Consider the following 17,868-nt stretch of genomic DNA (forward strand, 5'->3'; position numbering starts at 1 on the left):
TCTCAAATTATCCCTCCATTAATTTAAGAATAAATATCATCAAATATCTAAAATAATAACTAACCGGCCAAACCAACCGATGATATATGGAAACAAATAAAACATGATTTCACTGATATCTCGCTCCCTCATATTGAAAAGATCTTTTTATCAAGTAAAAATTATGAACCACTTTCATCAAGTTGGTTCGCTTTGTTTCTGGAAGGGAAAGTCATTTGGTGGATACCACTTGTCATTATAGACCATGGAATTGGAAGTAGACAATGTTAATGGACACAGTAACACCATTATAAAGTTGATGCTTACATTAATGAAGATGTGAAAACAAGCAATATTCTATCTCTTGGTTTTGTAGTTAAAATCACCACCACCAATAGCAAAGCTTTAGATTTCTAATTAAAATCATATTTAAGCACAATGAAGTCTATACTGTTTAATCTATGCACGAGAAAGTGCTACAACGGCCACAGCAAAAGCCTGACAACAAACACACAGAAGAATAACTTCTAAAACCAGGGGATTATACCCACTACAAAAACAATAAAAGGAAGCTACATTTTCTTCTTGGCAGGGATTGGGATTATTTTCCCATGCCCAAGTTTCTGGTTGTTTGTTACTCCATCCCAAGAAAGTTTAGCCGCTTCCTTGTCAGATTTGGAAGGATCAGACTTGTCAACAACACCTGTACCTGTCAACAATTCCATCACATATATTAGTTATGTAAAACCAAACCGGTGGAGTGATTTTGCTGGAAATGGAAGATCTATAAAACATCTTAATATCTATTTCAGTGATTTTACTACTGCTCTAGCAGTCTAGAACATTAAAAATGACACCCTTTTGCAGGGAACAGACCTAGTGGAGAAACTAACTTAGTGAACTGGAAATTTAAATCTCAAATGAAGTTTATAAAGCAAATCAAAATCGAAATAAATTTTACAACAAATTAATTTCAGGATAATTTACAAGTGATACCTTTGCGAGTTTTTTTCCCTTTTTTTCCTTTCTCTGGACCGCCCTTGTGTCTTTTGGAAGACTCTCCTCTTGTTTTTTCCCGAATGGGATCTTTAACAGTTATGTTCACTTGTTGAATATCTTCGTCATCTCTTTCAAGCAAATTCCTTTCATAAACATCTTCCATGCTACTCGGCTGGGTCGTCGAGTGAGACTTAATCTCTTCTAGAACCCTCAATAACGCTTGTTTTGTAACTATACTTAGTTCCTCATTTACACAACCAATTTTAGCTACCGATAATGCTAAGTGAGACAACTCACTATAACGTGTAGATAGCGAAAGATCGCAATCAACCATTATGTTATTTACCTGAGAATCAAATACTATAGTAATATTTGACGCCTCTTTGGTCCACCTCTTTAGGTAATAATGAGATGGGAGATCAGATAACTTTAAATGGCGGAGTACTTTCAAGATATGAGCACATAATATACCGGAAAATTCAAATTTTCTGCAGCTACACTGAAATGTAAGGTTAGAGGAAGTGATACGTACTGTACGAGGCTCCCTTTCTCCAATATATGATGATACTTTATATATGTTTGTTGTTCCGTCATCAGTATCGAGTTCAAAATAAAGATCAATGAGCCTCAGAAGTTCCGAATGGAATTCATTGAAAATCTTTCGAGTATATATTTCAGCCGCTTTTTTTTCTACTTCCCATACTGATGTCAGGTCTGGTTGCGTCGACACAGATTTGTGGTATGCTTTTCTAGCCTTTTCACGCCGCACATCCACTGCTTTATCAGACTGAACCACAAATTCTGAAAGAGTTTGTTTCTTCTTAAAGTATTTCTTGAAGTAATTATTAATACTCTCGCTTCTTTGAGTGGTTGTCATACCATCACAAAAATGTTCTCTTCCGTATACTTGTGACCATTTCTCACGTAACTTGAACAAGTTATTCAACCATTTGTTATCTTTTAAGTCGTATGTTTCAAGTAATTGCTCCCAGCCCAACAAAAACTCATCCTCAGTCTCGTAATCATAAATAAATTTTCTAAAATCACTTGAAAATGATTTATGAGTACCAAATATATTCGACAAATGCTTAGCAACATTCTGAAAAATATGCCATAAACACAAACGATGATGAGCATTAGGAAATACCTGTTTAATTGTTGTAGCCATATGACTTTCCTGATCAGTGAATATAGTTTTCATTTCTTTTCCTTCTATTATATCTAGGAATGTTTCAAACAACCATACAAATGAATCTGTAGTCTCGTTTTTTAGTAAAACACATTCGAAAAGTATAGTCTGACCATGATTGTTCACCCTAACAATCGGTGCAAATGGCATGTCATAACCACTAGTCTTAAATGTGTTGTCGAAACAAACAACATCGCCAAAAATGCTATAATCTAGTCAAGATTTAGCATCGCACCAGAAACAATTCATAATACGGTCGTCATCGCCAACTTGAATAGTGTAGAAAAATGACTTATTTTCTTTTTGATTTCTTTTGAAATAAGCTAAAAGAACTTTCGCATCACCTACTTTTAGATAATCAATACGTTTTTCCTGCACCAAATTATTACAATCTTCTTGAGTAAAATTAAGATTTTGCGGCCCTCCTGCTTCTTCGCTCATATACGAAAAAATCCTAGTTGCTCCAAATCCTGCAGAAACCATATTATTTATTAAAGTAGCTTGAGCAGGTTGTATTTTTCTTTGTGATCGCAACAAATGCACCTTATCTTGGGAAGAAAGCTCATGGTTATGCTCCGTCACAAAACTCACAATAGAATATGTTTCGTCGTCATTAATCCTAATTTGCATTCTTGCCATACAACCAGTTCGCGTCAGCGCTCGAGGTTTAGTTGGTGTCCCCCTAGGGTGTTTTTCGCGTTCTCCTTCACCCAAACAACAAAATATCCTTCCCATAACTTCTTTATCTGCTTTTGTTTTTGAAGCAGATTGTTTTCTCATGCTGAATCCAACTGTCCTTGCATAAGCATTATAAAATTCATATGCATCATCGTCAGACTTGAAGGTTCTTCCTATTATGTTTACGTCATTTTCCATAGGCTTTCCAGTAACCACACTCACTTCGGTAATTGTTTGAACATAGTTCTCCTCCGATATAGATTCTCCTGGATCAGCAGTTTCATTCAAATCAATTGAATAGCTTTTCTCTTGCTCTTCCATTCTGTTGATAGAAAAATAAGTTATAAATTGGTTAAAATTTAGAAAAAATATAGATGTCTGGATAGCATAGCCATGTGATATAGAACGAGATATCAGTGAGATCGTGAATAATTAGTCTTAGAGTTTAGATCAAGAACTTACCTCTGCTTGAAGAACCGTAAATAACAGAGGAAAACAAATTTCAGGTTTTCAAAAGATCTTTTCAATATGAGGGAGTGAGATATCAGTGAGATCGTGTTTTATTTGTTTCCATATATCATCGGTTGGTTTGACCGGTTAGTTATTACTTTAGATATTTGATGATATTTATTCTGGAATTAATGGAGGGGTAATTTGGGAGTGTACAATCACAATTAAAGTTAGTTAGAAACCGTCCAAATTAAGAAGAAAAACTGCCGGCTTGTGATTGGTCCCCCACACCCCCTTCGGATTTCGCCCCCATCAAAAAATTTCTCGGGGGTTACATCATTGCTACACCTTCTTTGTAAGGCTTTGGATCGTCTTCGGTATTGGATCATCGTAGCTCTTTGTCTTCACCAAAAGTGAACCATCGTCGTCGTGGAAAGACACGAAGTAACAGTAATGGTCACTAAAGGATAGAAGTATAAGAAAAATTCTGAAGCATTCTTCGGAAATAAGAAACATCGATCCTTGGAGAAGGCTCTTCAACCTTCCATCTCTTAAGTATTCTTAATATAAGAAGTATGAAGCATGCCCGATAAGGAGTATGAAGTATATATACCCAATTAGCAGTATGAAGTATGACCGATAAGAAGTATGTATCTCACCATAATCAATTAGAAGTATGAAGTAATGAGATATACCACTCTTCACCGTTAATAAGTACTGCCCATCATCTCCGTTGGTCCTTGGATCGTTGTCATCAAAGATCATCTTTGTTGATCGTCGGATTTTTTCTCACCGTCTTCCAATTTTTTGCACATCGTCCCGAGACTTTATATCAACGTACGTACGTCTTTGGAGCACCCCCACCGGATTGTGAATCATCGTTGTAAGGCTTTGGCTCATCGTTAGCCTTTGGATACTTGAAATAATGTAAAAAATACATTGGGATGTTGTAGAGACCCTTATCATGAATCATGTGAAAATACATTATCAAAACAACTGCCTAATTATCATCGTACGATATATTAGACTTGTTTTTCATAGACAATGAGACTTTGCTGATACTGAGGAATTTTAGCTGTTGGTGTTTTTCCATTGTCATCTGTATTTGATTCATCGTCCATTATGAGGCATCGGCCTTACAATGGCATCGAACTAGACTGCAGCAACCTCGACCATTACAAACGTTCCAGTCATAGACCTGCATAAGAATTTTGACTTCATGAGAGCTTCTTCGGTTGATTGGCTTTGACAAGAACCGGAGTTTGGAGAAGTTGTTGAGCGAGCGATAGAGAAAGAATGCTCTTCAACCTTCAATCCCTTACTCCCTCTTTTTCTTAATTAAGTACGCTTCGTAATTAACTCATCGTGTAGAAAGTAGTAATAAATTATATTTTGCCATATTTATAGGACCCAGAATATTCTCATTGAATAATAATAATAATATATATTGCCCCTTCTCCCTCAAGGAAGGGGGAGAGAGTTTTACCATAATCCAAGATGGTATCATGATCCTAAAACCGATCCTTCTTCTCCTTCTTCTCCTTCTTCCCTAGAACCCTAGAAAATCCATGGCAGGTGATAAAAAATCCCAGCATCCAGCCTTTGCTTTGACAAACATAAAAACCCTAATCCCTATTCTCCTTGATATCAAAAAGGATGAATATTCTTCATGGGTTTTTCTCTTTGAACTACATCTTCAAGCTCACGGTCTTCTATTCCTCATTGATGGATCCACACCACCAACCGAGATTGAAAAAAATATCTTGACTCAACTCGACGCTTTGTGCCGTCAATGGATGTTCTCCACCATGGCCAAGGACTTGATACTCACGGTTTTGAAATCCGGAAAAACCGCTAGAGAACTTTGGGATCATCTTCAAAAGCTTTTTCAAGATAACAAAGGTAATGGTGATGCAACACTTGAAAGTAAATTTTTCAATCTAAAGTTTGTTGATTGTGCTAGCATTGATGACTACTGTGACAAGCTTAAGTCATTGTCGGATCGATTGAATGATCTTGACTTCCCCATGAATGACAAACGGTTAGTTATCCAACTTGTCAATGGTCTTCCGGAGGAATACAACACTGTTGCGTCCTTCATTCAACAATCTATGCCAACGTTTGATGCTTCCCGTTCACAACTGCGCACCGAAGAAATTCGTCGTACACAACAAACCTCCATGGCTTCTTCTACAGGCCTAGCAGCCACCGGTTCCTCCACAGGACAGCGTCCTCAGCGCTCCGGCTACAGCAAGCGGAATCAGCACCATCAACGCCCTCAAACCCAACAGCTTTCAGCATAACCCCCACTTCTTCCAACCCCGACCCAGTTCCGTCAGCCCAATAACCCACGAGCTGCAGTCTACCCAAACCCAGCATACCCAACACCCTATATGCCTTATTGGGCTGCACCTCCAAGCCCATACCCTACCGTCCCCCACTGGAAGCCCACTGCTCCTCTCCGCGGGCCTTCTCCAGCTCGCTCCCGCCAGACCCAACAGCGTCCACGAGCTGCTGCCTATGGACAGGCCCAAACATATGCCATTCCTTCCACAGATATGTTGCATCCTTCGGACTTTGCGGAAGCTTACAGCTCTATGAGTCTGCAGTCACCGGACGACACGTTCTATATGGACACTGGTGCAACCTCAAATATTACTGCGGATCCAGGTACGTTACACACTGTTTTCAACACTCGCAATGTTAAATCCATCTTAGTTGGCAACGACAACTCTATCCCAGTTACGGCCAGTGGTACCCACTCTATAAATCTATCTTCCCGAACTCTTCACCTCAAAGATACTCTCGTTGTTTCTGATATTATCAAAAACCCTATTTCCGTTCGTAAATTCACTACTGATAATCATGTGTCTGTTGAATTTGATCCATATGGTTTTTCTGTGAAGGATTTGAATTCGAGGACGATCCTTCTTCGCTGTGATAGTTCTGGGGAACTTTATCCTCTCACAGCTTCTGCCGTGCCCACTTCAAAACCATCCCAGTCTCCTCCCCTGTCTCTTACCGCCTGCTCATTTGATGTCTGGCACAGACGTCTTGGCCATCCTGGACAAGCTATTTTAGATAATTTACGTTCCCACTCTTTAATTCAATGTAATAAGAAACAGTCTGCCAAACTTTGTCATTCTTGTCAAGTTAGTAAACATGTTCGTCTACCTTTCTATGACTCAAATTCTTTCACTTTTGCTCCTTTTGATATTATTCATAGTGATTTATGGACTTGTCCTTCACATATTGATACTGGTTTTCGCTATTATCTTATATTGTTGGATGATTATACTAATTATCTATGGGTATATCCCTTGAAACTCAATTCTCAAGTCTACTCCAAATTCTTGGAGTTTCGGTCTTTTGTCAAAACTCAATTTGAGCGTGATATTAAATGCTTTCAGTCCGACATGGGACGTGAATTCGATAACTCTTCTTTTCACAATTTCTCTCAAACCGCTGGTTTAGTCTTTCGTTTCTCCTGTCCTCACACTTCATCTCAAAATGGGAAAGCGGAGCGTATGATTCGTCGTGTTAACGACATCACCCGCACTCTCATGTACCATGCTTCTATCCCATACAAATATTGGGCCGATTCACTCCATATGGCCGTCTATCTCCATAACATCCTTCCCTCAACCGTTCTTCACATCACCTCACCTGTGTTAATTTTTTACCAACGCCAACCGACGTATGATCACCTACGTACGTTTGGTTGCCTTTGTTATCCTAATCGTTCCGCCACCACCCCACACAAACTTTCCCCTCGGTCCTCTAGATGTGTTTTCCTTGGTTTTTCTTCCCATCATCGTGGCTATCGTTGTCTCGACCTAGCCACTGACAAAATTATTTTATCTCGACATGTAACATTTGATGAAAACGTTTTCCCCTTCTGCACTCCTTCCAACAATCACTCTCAAAATCTCGATCCCTTTCCCCAATCCATTTCTCCTATGTTCCAACTTCCACTGGTATACCCATCTCCTCCTACTACACAGCCGTCCTCTCCTATCTCTCACCAACTCTATACCCCACCTCATCGCCGTCAACGGCCACCTCCTTCCGCTGTCTCCCCACTTCCACTCTCCTGTTCTCCCTCTCCTTGTCCGTCGCTCATGGACACGGACATTCCCTCCAGCTCCTCCAATTCTCCTGCCCGGTCCCGTAAAGCACAACACACCGAGTTTTCCTCCACCCCAAATACCACTCCAGGTCCTTCTCAACCAACTCCACCCACGTCTTCATCCACTCCAGCACAACAGCTCCCCCCATCACACAGCTCCACTCCAGGTCCCACTGTACCTTCCATGTCTGCCAACAGTTCCAGTCCGAGCAACACTCCTGTTGCTCCTTCTCGCCCTGCCACTCGGGCGTCCCATGGGATTTTCCTTCCCTGTCACAAGCTAAATCTCCATGTTCAAATCCAAAAACAAATTTCCAAACTCCCAAAGTCTCACCTATATGCCCTTAGCGACCCAAACTGCAAGAAAGCCATGATAGATGAATACATTGCAATGTTGAAAACTCACACTTGGGATATAGTGCCGAGACCTGTTGGTGCTCATGTCATTCGCTCCATGTGGCTATTTCGTCACAAGTTTCATGCAGATGGTACCTTGGAACGTCACGAAGACCGTGTTGTCGCCAACGGTAAATCACAACAAGTTAGAGTTGATTGCTTTGAGACGTTTAGTCCGGTCGTCAAGCCCGCAACTATCCGCACAGTCCTCACCATTGCTACCTCCAAATATTGGCCCATTCACCAATTGGACGTCAAGAATGCTTTTCTCCATGGGGATCTAGCTGAGACAGTTTATATGCATCAACCTCCGGGATTTGTTGATCCTACTCGCCCGGATCATGTTTTCCGCCTTCGTAGATCTCTTTATGGTCTAAAACAGGCGCCTCGGGCGCGGTTTCAGCAGTTTGCGACTTTCATCATTAGCTGTGGTTTCCAGGGTAGTGTATGTGATCCATCTCTATTTATTTATCGGTCAGGACAGGAAACCGCATACTTATTACTGTATGTTGATGATATCATACTCACTGCCTCAACTAATGTTCTTCTCACCCGTTTTATTGACATGATGAAACGAGAGTTCTGTATGACTGATCTTGGCTCATTACATCATTTTTTGGGCATTACTGCTACTCGGTCATCTTCCGGGCTGTTTTTATCTCAGTCACTCTATACGAAGGACATCATCTCTCGTGCATCCATGAATGCCTGCAACCCAGTATCCACTCCGATCGACGCCAAATCCAAGCTTAGCGCTACCTCTGGACCAGCTCTTAAGGATCCTACCTTATACCGAAGTTTGGCCGGGGCATTACAATATCTTACTTTTACTCGACCGAATATATCTTACGCGGTTCAACATGTATGTTTATTCATGCACGACCCTAGAGAACCTCACATGCAGGCGCTTCGGCGTATACTTCGGTACCTCCAGGGAACTATCAATCATGGATTGTTTTTATCTGTATCCACCATTTCTGGCATCCATGCATACTCCGATGCTGATTGGGCGGGCTGTCCTGATTCACGACGATCAACCTCTGGTTTCTGCATCTTTCTGGGTGACAACCTTGTTTCTTGGTCTTCCAAATGTCAGGCAACTGTTTCTCGCTCTAGTGCTGAAGCTGAATATCGGGGCGTGGCCAATGCTGTGGCCGAGACAACTTGGCTCCGGAATTTACTTCTTGAGCTACATATACCACTACGACGCGCTACTATCGTGTGTTGTGACAACGTGAGTGCTGTCTACATGTTTGGTGATCCTGTTCAACATCAACGCACAAAACATGTAGAAATCGACATTCATTTTGTTCGTGAACGCGTACATATTGGAGACATTCGAGTGTTGCACATTCCATCTGAAAATCAGTATGCTGATATTTTTACAAAAGGTCTTCCTAGACAATTATTTATTCATTTTCGTACTAGTCTAAGTGTTTGTTCCTCTCCCGCTAAGACTAAGGGGGTGTAATAGATTATATTTTGCCATATTTGTAGGACCCAGAATATTCTCATTGAATAATAATAATAATAATAATATATATTGCCCCTTCTCCCTCAAGGAAGGGGGCGAGAGTTTTACCATAATCCAAGAAGTAGGTTAACTCATCGTCATCGACATCAGACTTGGCATCTTCATGCCATCGTCGACATCAGACTTGGGTTAAACCGTGGCTTCTAGATGTATTCCGATACTAGTATTTTAGCTTTGTAGTATCTTGAGCTGGAGATGCATCATCGGAGTAGCCACATCCTTGGTGTGAGGATCGTGGGCTGCATTATCTGGATATGGGGCTGAAGATATATCATCGTGTTGATAGACCGAAGCTGCACCACTAGGGGTAGAACCTTTATCGTCGTTGTACCAACGAAGGTTACACCTGCAACAACTTATTGTAACCCCTTGAGTCGAACAAGCAACATCATCGGACTGACTAGGGCTCTCATTCTCGGACCAAAACAACAACATCAGTACTTTGATTCTAGCAGCAACAACATCGGGTTGAGAATCAAAATTGCATCATCGTCGTTGACTTTGCATCGTCCTTGGGATCATCGACTTTAGCTCTTCGTCATCATTGGGATTGGACCATTGTTGCTGAGGTTGTGCTTCGTGACACTTTGGTCATTTATACCATCGTCGCAGGCATCGCATTAGTGCAGCAGCAACACTATATATCAGGTAGCTAATTGTTTTTCTTGGTATGGTCGGTCATCAGAACTAGTCCATCAAGGCTTATCTTCATAAGCATGAGGACCGGATCTATCATGTGAGCTTTGGATCGAAGCCTAATCTTCTTAGGGTACTGGTACAAAGTACAAACTATAGCAAAGATAAATCAAAGGTCTACTTTTAACTTTATTCACCCATAAAGACTGAGACATCAGTAAGATAAGGTACTATTTTCTGACAAGATAAAGACATAAAGTATAAAGTAGAAAAGATAAAGTAATTTGACTACTAATAGACTCACATCTGACAAAGTTTTCACCCTAAGAATAATGAACTTCTTTATTTAAAAGTTTATGTATTCTGAAAAGCACTTTCTCTTTTGAATTATTGAGGTAAAACGTGCGAGACTGCAATGAATATTCATTAAAAAGTGATATTTACTCCATCCATTTTCAAATCTAGGAAAAATGCCGAAACTTTCATTTTCTTTTCTTCTAAAAATAAAGCAAGAAACGAAGGGAGACAAAATGGATGCAATAGAATAACAATGCCGGCACATATTCCGGCGAAGATCAACTAATGGTGAATATGCAGTTCAAACTGATGTTGTTTAAAATTTCCAAAGTGAGGTCGAGTTTTGAAGAAAAAGACCTAGTTTTTATGAACATTTTTCAAAACTTTGGTTGCAAACTTCCAATTTTGTACGTTTAAACGCAGATTAAAAGAGTAAGCATTTTCAGATCCACAAATGAGCTTCTCAGCACATCAGACGCTTAAAAGGTAATGATTTTCAAGTAAAGAAGAGTATTGGGTTGTAAACCAACAGATCTGGTTTGAAATTACCAATATCAGTAATAAACAAGTTTAAAAATAAAGGTTTCATTCATTTTTGCAAACAGTTGAAAGGAAGTTCAAGACTTGAACTCGTAATGGGAAAACAAAATTTTAAGTAACTGGGAAATCGTGCTTTTGAAAGCTAAACTCAAAGGAAACGATGGTATAATAATACCCATTTTATAGTGCACCGAAAGTAAAACGAAGATAAAAATTAAGTACAGAAGAGTCTTTACTGAACTCTCAAAGAAATGGATAAATGGGTTTTATCAGATTGAAAATCACTTTCCAAAAAATTTATAAAGTACTTAAAAGATAATAAATAGAGTTTTCAGATGGTAATCGTTAGATTTTGGTGATACCCAAACAAACTTTCCCTTTGAAAACAAAGATTCAAGGAAAACTCAGGTGAAAAAATCAATGTCAAAAAATTAGCGGAATGCTTAAGAGGCTAATACGACAGGTAGAATAAATTCTTTACCCATAACCTGATTCTAGCGCCAAATTGTGAATACCATTTTTCTAGTATCACAACTAATTGATCAAAAATGATAAAACAACAAGATATAAATTAAAATGAAAAGCAAATGATGAAACGTAAGTAAATAAAAGATACATTCACACAAAGATAATTAACGTGGTTCGACAACGGAGTGTCTACATCCACGGGAAGGTAAAAGAAAGTTTATTATGCTTTTGATCTGTTACAAGGTTGATGAACTCCATTAATGATGATGAAGTTCAGTGAAAGTTTCAGCAACGAAGGTATCACGAAGGTAATACGAAGGTATAACGAAGGTAGTGAGAGACAACCCAGCTATTACTCCTCTCCTCAGAGGTAGTGGATCTCTTACTCCCTCCATTTCTAGCTCCCAAAAGTCTGTCCCCTCTTTTCACCTTATATTTCCTGCTTTATAGGAAAAGAGACACTAGTTTATTACGAAAATGACATCTACTTAGATTCTAAGCTAACTCAGAACTGATGCGGTATGTGGCGTTGTATGCTTGTATACACCTGCGGATTCTAATCCTCCTCCATGTGTCCAAATATTTTATGGTGTACACAATTAGAATTCAAACTCTCATGGCAAAAACAACTTAAAAGGAAAAGACTCTCACCGTTCATTCATTAAAGGAATTATGTTAATGCCTTAACCCAAACTAATTGAAATTAATAAGGACAAGCTCCCCAATCCGAATTCATTTGGCATAACTCGATTGGAAAATAATCCAAAAAAGATCTTACACGGTGCTTAAAGATAACATTTAGAAAATGATCTTCCCAGCAGAGAAAAGAAAACAATCCATTTTGTTCTTCTTATTTGGCGGCTTACTACAGGTGTACTTCGTTCCTGATAAAGGCAAACCCACAAAATCAACATAAGTCATCAAATAGTTTCATCGAATTTGATGACAAAATTGAATACCGACCGCTAATTCTTTTCCCTCCACATTTCGATGACAAAACTGTATACCAAATTGAATACTGATCTCATTCAGTCTCCCCACATGTCATGTCATTCTTGCACATGTCGTGTTATTCTCAAATGTCATGACAAAATTGGAAAGTTTTGGAATACCAAACCTCCCCCAAAGGGGAAAGCTCGTACATGAATGGGATCAAGTACCGTACTAACTAGGGGTGCACATACCCTATCCATACCTGCCAATCATATCATATCCGTCAGTTTTTTAACCGTATCCTATCCTACCCATTATTTGGCGGGTAGGGTAGTGAGTAAAGATTTCTTAACCGTCGCTAGACGGGTAGGGTGACGGGTAAAGCTCGAAATTATCCTACCCTACCCGCCTACCCGACTATTTATATAACAGTTAATAGTAGCCGTTGATATTTCTATTATTGATAATCTCTATCTTTGGTTTTTTATTAATCAACTCAACCTAAAAACTAAATTCATTTTCGTTTTCATTTTCCTCTTCATACTTCTCCTCTCTCCACAGACACTCCCAGAACCCTAGATTGAAAATCCAATTTGTTTCTCAATAATTAGAAATCACAGTTAGAAATCGAAGAGGAACCTCACTCTCACATCAAAGGTCGAAACTCACTGTCACAAATCATTCATCGTCCTAACCGAAATCAAAACGTATGTATCAGTAGAAATCTGAAGTAACCATTTCCATCGAGTATCTTCTTTACCTCCAAAAACAAGAATTTCAGGATTTCAGCAAAATTTAAGCATTGGGGTTTGTCAATTTCGGGTGCGAGAGGCAAGGATCTTTCTAACAGGTTTTGTTTTTAAAAATTTCTTCTAGTGGTTGAGACTTATTGTGTAGTTAATAGCCACTACCATGATTTAAATACTGTCTGTAGCTCTTATAGTTGCTTTAGTCTTTGTAGACCAGGAATTGCATTACTATGTTGGGATTTGATTTTTCATTTTGCTTTTTGTAAACCATGTGATGTGCCTTACAGATGCACTGAGTCACCACTGACTATGCTTACACCTTTCCTTGTGTTTTTCTAGTAAATTTTTGTTAAGGTCCAAATGTTACTTGGAATGGTAAAACAATGAGCACGACGCTTTTTCATTTTCCCCATTCGATGACGTTATTGGTCACTTACATATTTTTAACAAATTGTAGTTTAGATGCAGCCTATGAGGATATTGAATCATAAAGAACACCATCTTTTGGGACTGAATGGCTTAACGCCTTGGTTACGTATTCTGCAATTCCGAGGCTTGTTAATTTAAATTTCTTTTGAGACTGATCTTCACATCAGCATATGTAGCTAGTGTTCTTAAACTGGTAAGACCAACTGAGATCACACCTTACATTATTCAGATTCAGCATTATATTTTCCTTCTTTGTGATTGGTCTTGAGATAAAAAAACTTTTTGGTTATCAATAGATATGTATGTATGCTCTTAAACTTTTCTAACCTTCAAGTTTGTTAGGAAACATGGTACACAAATTACTGGTTCTGTCTAGGGAAACCATTGTTTTTCCTTTCATATAGATTTTTTTGGTTTCTCTTGATATCTTAGTTAACTTCTCATTGTCAGTGACCTTAGCTAAAGGTGTAACAGACTAACAGATGTTGTTTTTGGGGCCATCAAAAATTCTAAACTGGTGAAAACTAATAGATTTCTTGATACCGATTACTGATTAATATTGCTACATAAGGTTTGAGTAACTAGATACAGTTGATTTCGTGATAAGCATATGATATAGTTAACTTGTCAGATGGAGTAATCAGTTGGTTAATAGTCTTCTTTCTACCTTAGATTTGAGACACTCTCTTTCTCACCACTCTCTTTCGAACAAACTATATATATGTTGTAGTAGCAAGTTGTGTATTCACCCAACAAAATTATAATGCCTTGTTGAGTGGAAGACTGTTGTGAAGGTGTTCTTTGTTATTCTGATGTTATGTAGTTGCCAACTAGTGCGTCTTTGAGTACTACTGCATTGTTGATATGTTACGACTCTTAATTAATCTTTGTTAATTAGCTTTGATATGCAGCGTATAAAGAGATTTTGGTGTTGATTCGCTTTATATGTTGTTATGAAGCTTTATTTGGTGATCTTAGTTCGTATTCCATCATTGTAGATGATGATTGAAGAAGAAGGTCATATGAAGAGCTTTTGATGATGATACTCTTATACGAAGAACACGGTTACGTGAAGAACATGTAATTATGTTGGATTCACCGTCGATTTTGAAAAGAATATAACTCTTGTTTCTATAAATGGCTTTGTGCCTAGCAGTATACTTTGTTTGTTCATTTTCCCTAATTAGATTGACAGTACCATTGGGTACATATTTAGATAGCCTGGCTCTTATTTGCTGTGTTGTTGCAAGATTTTTTTTTTAATTTTTTGTGAAGCATTTTCTATATACACAGTAGTAACAACTAACCAGAAAGTCAAGAACAACAAAAAAAAAATGAAAAAACAGTTATACCCGCCACCCTATCCTACCCGACCCGCCAATTAATGGGTCAGATATGATCTTACCCGTTTAATAGCGGGTAGGGTGGCAGGTAAAAAAAAATTTCGTACCCGCCATTTAGAGGGTAGGGTGGCGAAATAGGCCATATCCTACCCACCCTACGCGTTGTGCAGTCCTAGTAAAATATACTAATGTTGGCATGTGTTGATCGGAGAAAAGTGGGGTTCGATTGGAATGTGCTAGTTTTCACGGGCACAAATTCCACATTTTATACGCCCAAAGAGTCTTTTTCCTAGATAAATTTCTCTTAAGAGCAAGTCTTACGGTGGAAGAGTTTCATCTTTCATCTTCCACGCCACCTCATCATTTGGAACCATGGATGGAAGTGCAAGTGTAGTGGTGGAATAATGAAAACGCTATTCTTAATAGCGCTAAAAAAACGCTATTAAGAATAGTGTTATTTTCTCAGCCGTTAGATTTCAACAACTCATCCTAAATCTACGGACAAAAAAAAACGCTATTCTTAATAGCGTTTTCTTAGCGCTATTAAGAATAGCGTTTAACGCTATTCTTATTGACGTTTCCATGGATTCCACGAACCCTTCCACGAAACGGTGAAACCTTGCTTGGATTTTTTGTGGAAGACCCCAACTTGGAAGCCATTAGACTTGACATTCCATGGTTTTTCCACACTTGGAATAGGTTGGATTCCACCATAAGATTTGCTCCAAATATTTGATAAGTCGGTGGATCAAGGTGTGATTTTAAGGATAGATGCTGGTGTTGTTATTGTCAGTTAACAGCCAGCGTTCAAAGGACATATATTGTTATTACGACGATTACTTGTTTCAAATGGATTCTTCTATGAAGTTTGAATTATGACGCGACAGTTCTTACATTGGTGGGCTGATATCAGCTTCATACTACTGCATTCGTGTTGGAAACAATATAGAAAATTCACAAAAATAAATCTCAAACAGCTGAGTCGCGGACTAGGTCGCTATCTTTAAGGTGTTTCGCGACTCTGCCTCTTGATTGTGCTAGCAGTCAAAGCTTGTCGAAAACCCTATGGGATAAAACAACTGATACTCTCTTGTTCGATTTCTCTGCACTATGAGAAATCGAACCAACAACTACTCTTTCTTCACTTGCTCAGAACTCAAAAATAGATGAAAAACAATATATTTCATCTTCTCCAGAAACTTTTCTTTTATATCTCAAAAAAAATCAATACGGTTTTTAATGAAAATAAATTTCGTAATTAGTGCTCAATGAAAATCCTCCATAACAGTCATAAAACGGTAACAATATAATTACCAAAAATTAATAGAGTTAATTAGAGAATATTAAGTAGAAAACCGTTTTGGAAATCAAGAGTTAAAACCTGCAAAAAATCAGTTTCTGAATCACCAGACCTCCCAACACCCCCAAGGCCCCGCTCTCCCGGATTTTATTAAGTAATATAGATATACCTTTTTTCCATTTCTAGTTAGGATACCTTCATATTCAATTCCTCTATCACTACGAAACCTCTTAATTTTTCTACCAAATTGATTTTCAATTTCAGCAATAAAATCTTAAACTTTTCATTAGCTTCATTCTTATGGCTCAACAAATAAACATAAGTATAACTAGAACAGTCATCAATGAACATCATGATATACCTTTTTCCATTTCTAGTTAGGATACCTTCATATTCACACATATCAGAATGTATTAAGTCTAGTGGTTTGGATTCTCTTACAACAGATTTATGTGAAGTTTTGGTTATTTTTGCTTGACTGCAGTATTCACATTTTTCAAATTCATTTTCAGAAAATTCAGGGAAGACACCTAACTTGCTCATGTTATTTACTAACTTTTTACCCACATGACAAAGCCTACCATACCAAACATTAAAATTGCAAATCATATAACCAGAAGATTCAATTTTATTCATAGCATCAACATTAAGCTTAAACATTCCATCAGTAGCATAACCTTTTCCTACAAAACTCTTATTCTTAGTTATAGTGTAAATATCAGACCCAATAGTTTGATACAACCCAGCCTTGTTGAGAAGATAGTCGGAAACAAGGTTCTTTCTCATTTCTGGAGTGTGAAGGACATCTTTCAGCATGAGTGTCTTCCCAGAAGTAAACTTCAACTCTATCGTACCAGAACCTTTCACCATAGTGCTGTGAGAGTCTCCCAACAACACTTTCTTATCCTTGGTTTCAGCATAAGTCTTAAACATGGACCTATCAAAACAACAATGATGCGAAGCACCACTATCTATCCACCACCCATCAGATCCACCAACCATGTAGAACTTTGGATCAGAGACCATGGCCATTATAACGTCACCCACAGCATTAGCTTGTGCGTTATTCTTTTCCTTGTTAAACCTGCAATTCCTAGCCATGTGGTTTGGTTTATTACAGGTATAACAAAGAAACTCATAATTGGAATTCTGTTCATTTCTTGATGGGTGTTGGTTCTTGTTTTGAGTAGGTCTTCCTCATTTCTTTTGGTTCGGGTTAGGTTTCAGGTCCTTCTTCTTAGGTTTCAAACTAGGATGAGTCTTAGTGTTAGAAACAATGAGAATCTCTTCCTTATTATCTTGTTTCCGAGCTTCTTCCTCAACCCTGAGCTTAACAATCAAAATTTCAAGAGAAAATTATTTAGTCTTGTGACGCAAAGTATTACGAAAATCTTTCCAGCTAGGTGGTAACTTGTCAATCATTACAGAAACTTGAAATTGTTCATCAGTTTTCATACCTTCGGTCATAATTTCGTGGTAAATTTTTTGAAGTTCATGAGCCTGTGCAACAACTGACCTATCATCCACCATTTGGTATCTCAAATACCGGCTCACAGCATACTTCTTTGAGCCAGCTTCCTCAGTGTCATATTTTTTCTGTAATACATCCCACACATATTTAGCAGTTTCAAAAGTTCAATAATACTCATATAAATCATCAGATAATGCGTTAAGAATGTAGTTTTTGCAATCAAAGTCATCATCGACCCATTTGTCAATGGCCTTCTGTTTCTCCTCAGGAGTTTGAGAAACAACGTCTTTGGCACCACCGGTAGGAGGTGGATCAGTAGCAGCAGCACCATCATCAGCATCAGCAACA

The 17,868-nt window shown here is 38.4% G+C and overlaps 3 protein-coding genes and 1 non-coding gene across 4 annotated transcripts; 2 read left to right on the forward strand and 2 right to left on the reverse strand.

The window, feature by feature from the left end:
• Nucleotides 1–438: 438 nt before the first annotated feature.
• Nucleotides 439–2,179, reverse strand: LOC113279327 (protein FAR1-RELATED SEQUENCE 5-like). The gene is made up of 3 exons (XM_026528021.1): nt 976–2,179; nt 618–688; nt 439–477 (listed from the first exon to the last, which is right to left on the reverse strand). The coding sequence occupies exons 1-3, from the start codon at nt 2,177–2,179 to the stop codon at nt 439–441; spliced, it is 1,314 nt and encodes a 437-aa protein (XP_026383806.1).
• A 204-nt stretch (nt 2,180–2,383) lies between these two features.
• On the reverse strand, nt 2,384–4,416 carry LOC113279328 (protein FAR1-RELATED SEQUENCE 5-like). The gene is made up of 3 exons (XM_026528022.1): nt 4,324–4,416; nt 4,141–4,211; nt 2,384–3,167 (listed from the first exon to the last, which is right to left on the reverse strand). Exons 1-3 carry the CDS (start codon nt 4,414–4,416, stop codon nt 2,384–2,386), a joined length of 948 nt encoding a protein of 315 aa, XP_026383807.1.
• A 687-nt stretch (nt 4,417–5,103) lies between these two features.
• On the forward strand, nt 5,104–5,598 carry LOC113279330. The gene has a single exon (XM_026528023.1). It carries the CDS (start codon nt 5,104–5,106, stop codon nt 5,596–5,598), a length of 495 nt encoding a protein of 164 aa, XP_026383808.1.
• A 7,844-nt stretch (nt 5,599–13,442) lies between these two features.
• On the forward strand, nt 13,443–13,534 carry LOC113284775. The gene has a single exon (XR_003328388.1). It is a non-coding gene; the product is annotated as a small nucleolar RNA SNORD96 family (small nucleolar RNA).
• Nucleotides 13,535–17,868: the final 4,334 nt, after the last annotated feature.

The sequence above is a fragment of the Papaver somniferum genome, chromosome 5, assembly GCF_003573695.1.
Source record: "Papaver somniferum cultivar HN1 chromosome 5, ASM357369v1, whole genome shotgun sequence".
NCBI lineage: Eukaryota > Viridiplantae > Streptophyta > Magnoliopsida > Ranunculales > Papaveraceae > Papaver > Papaver somniferum.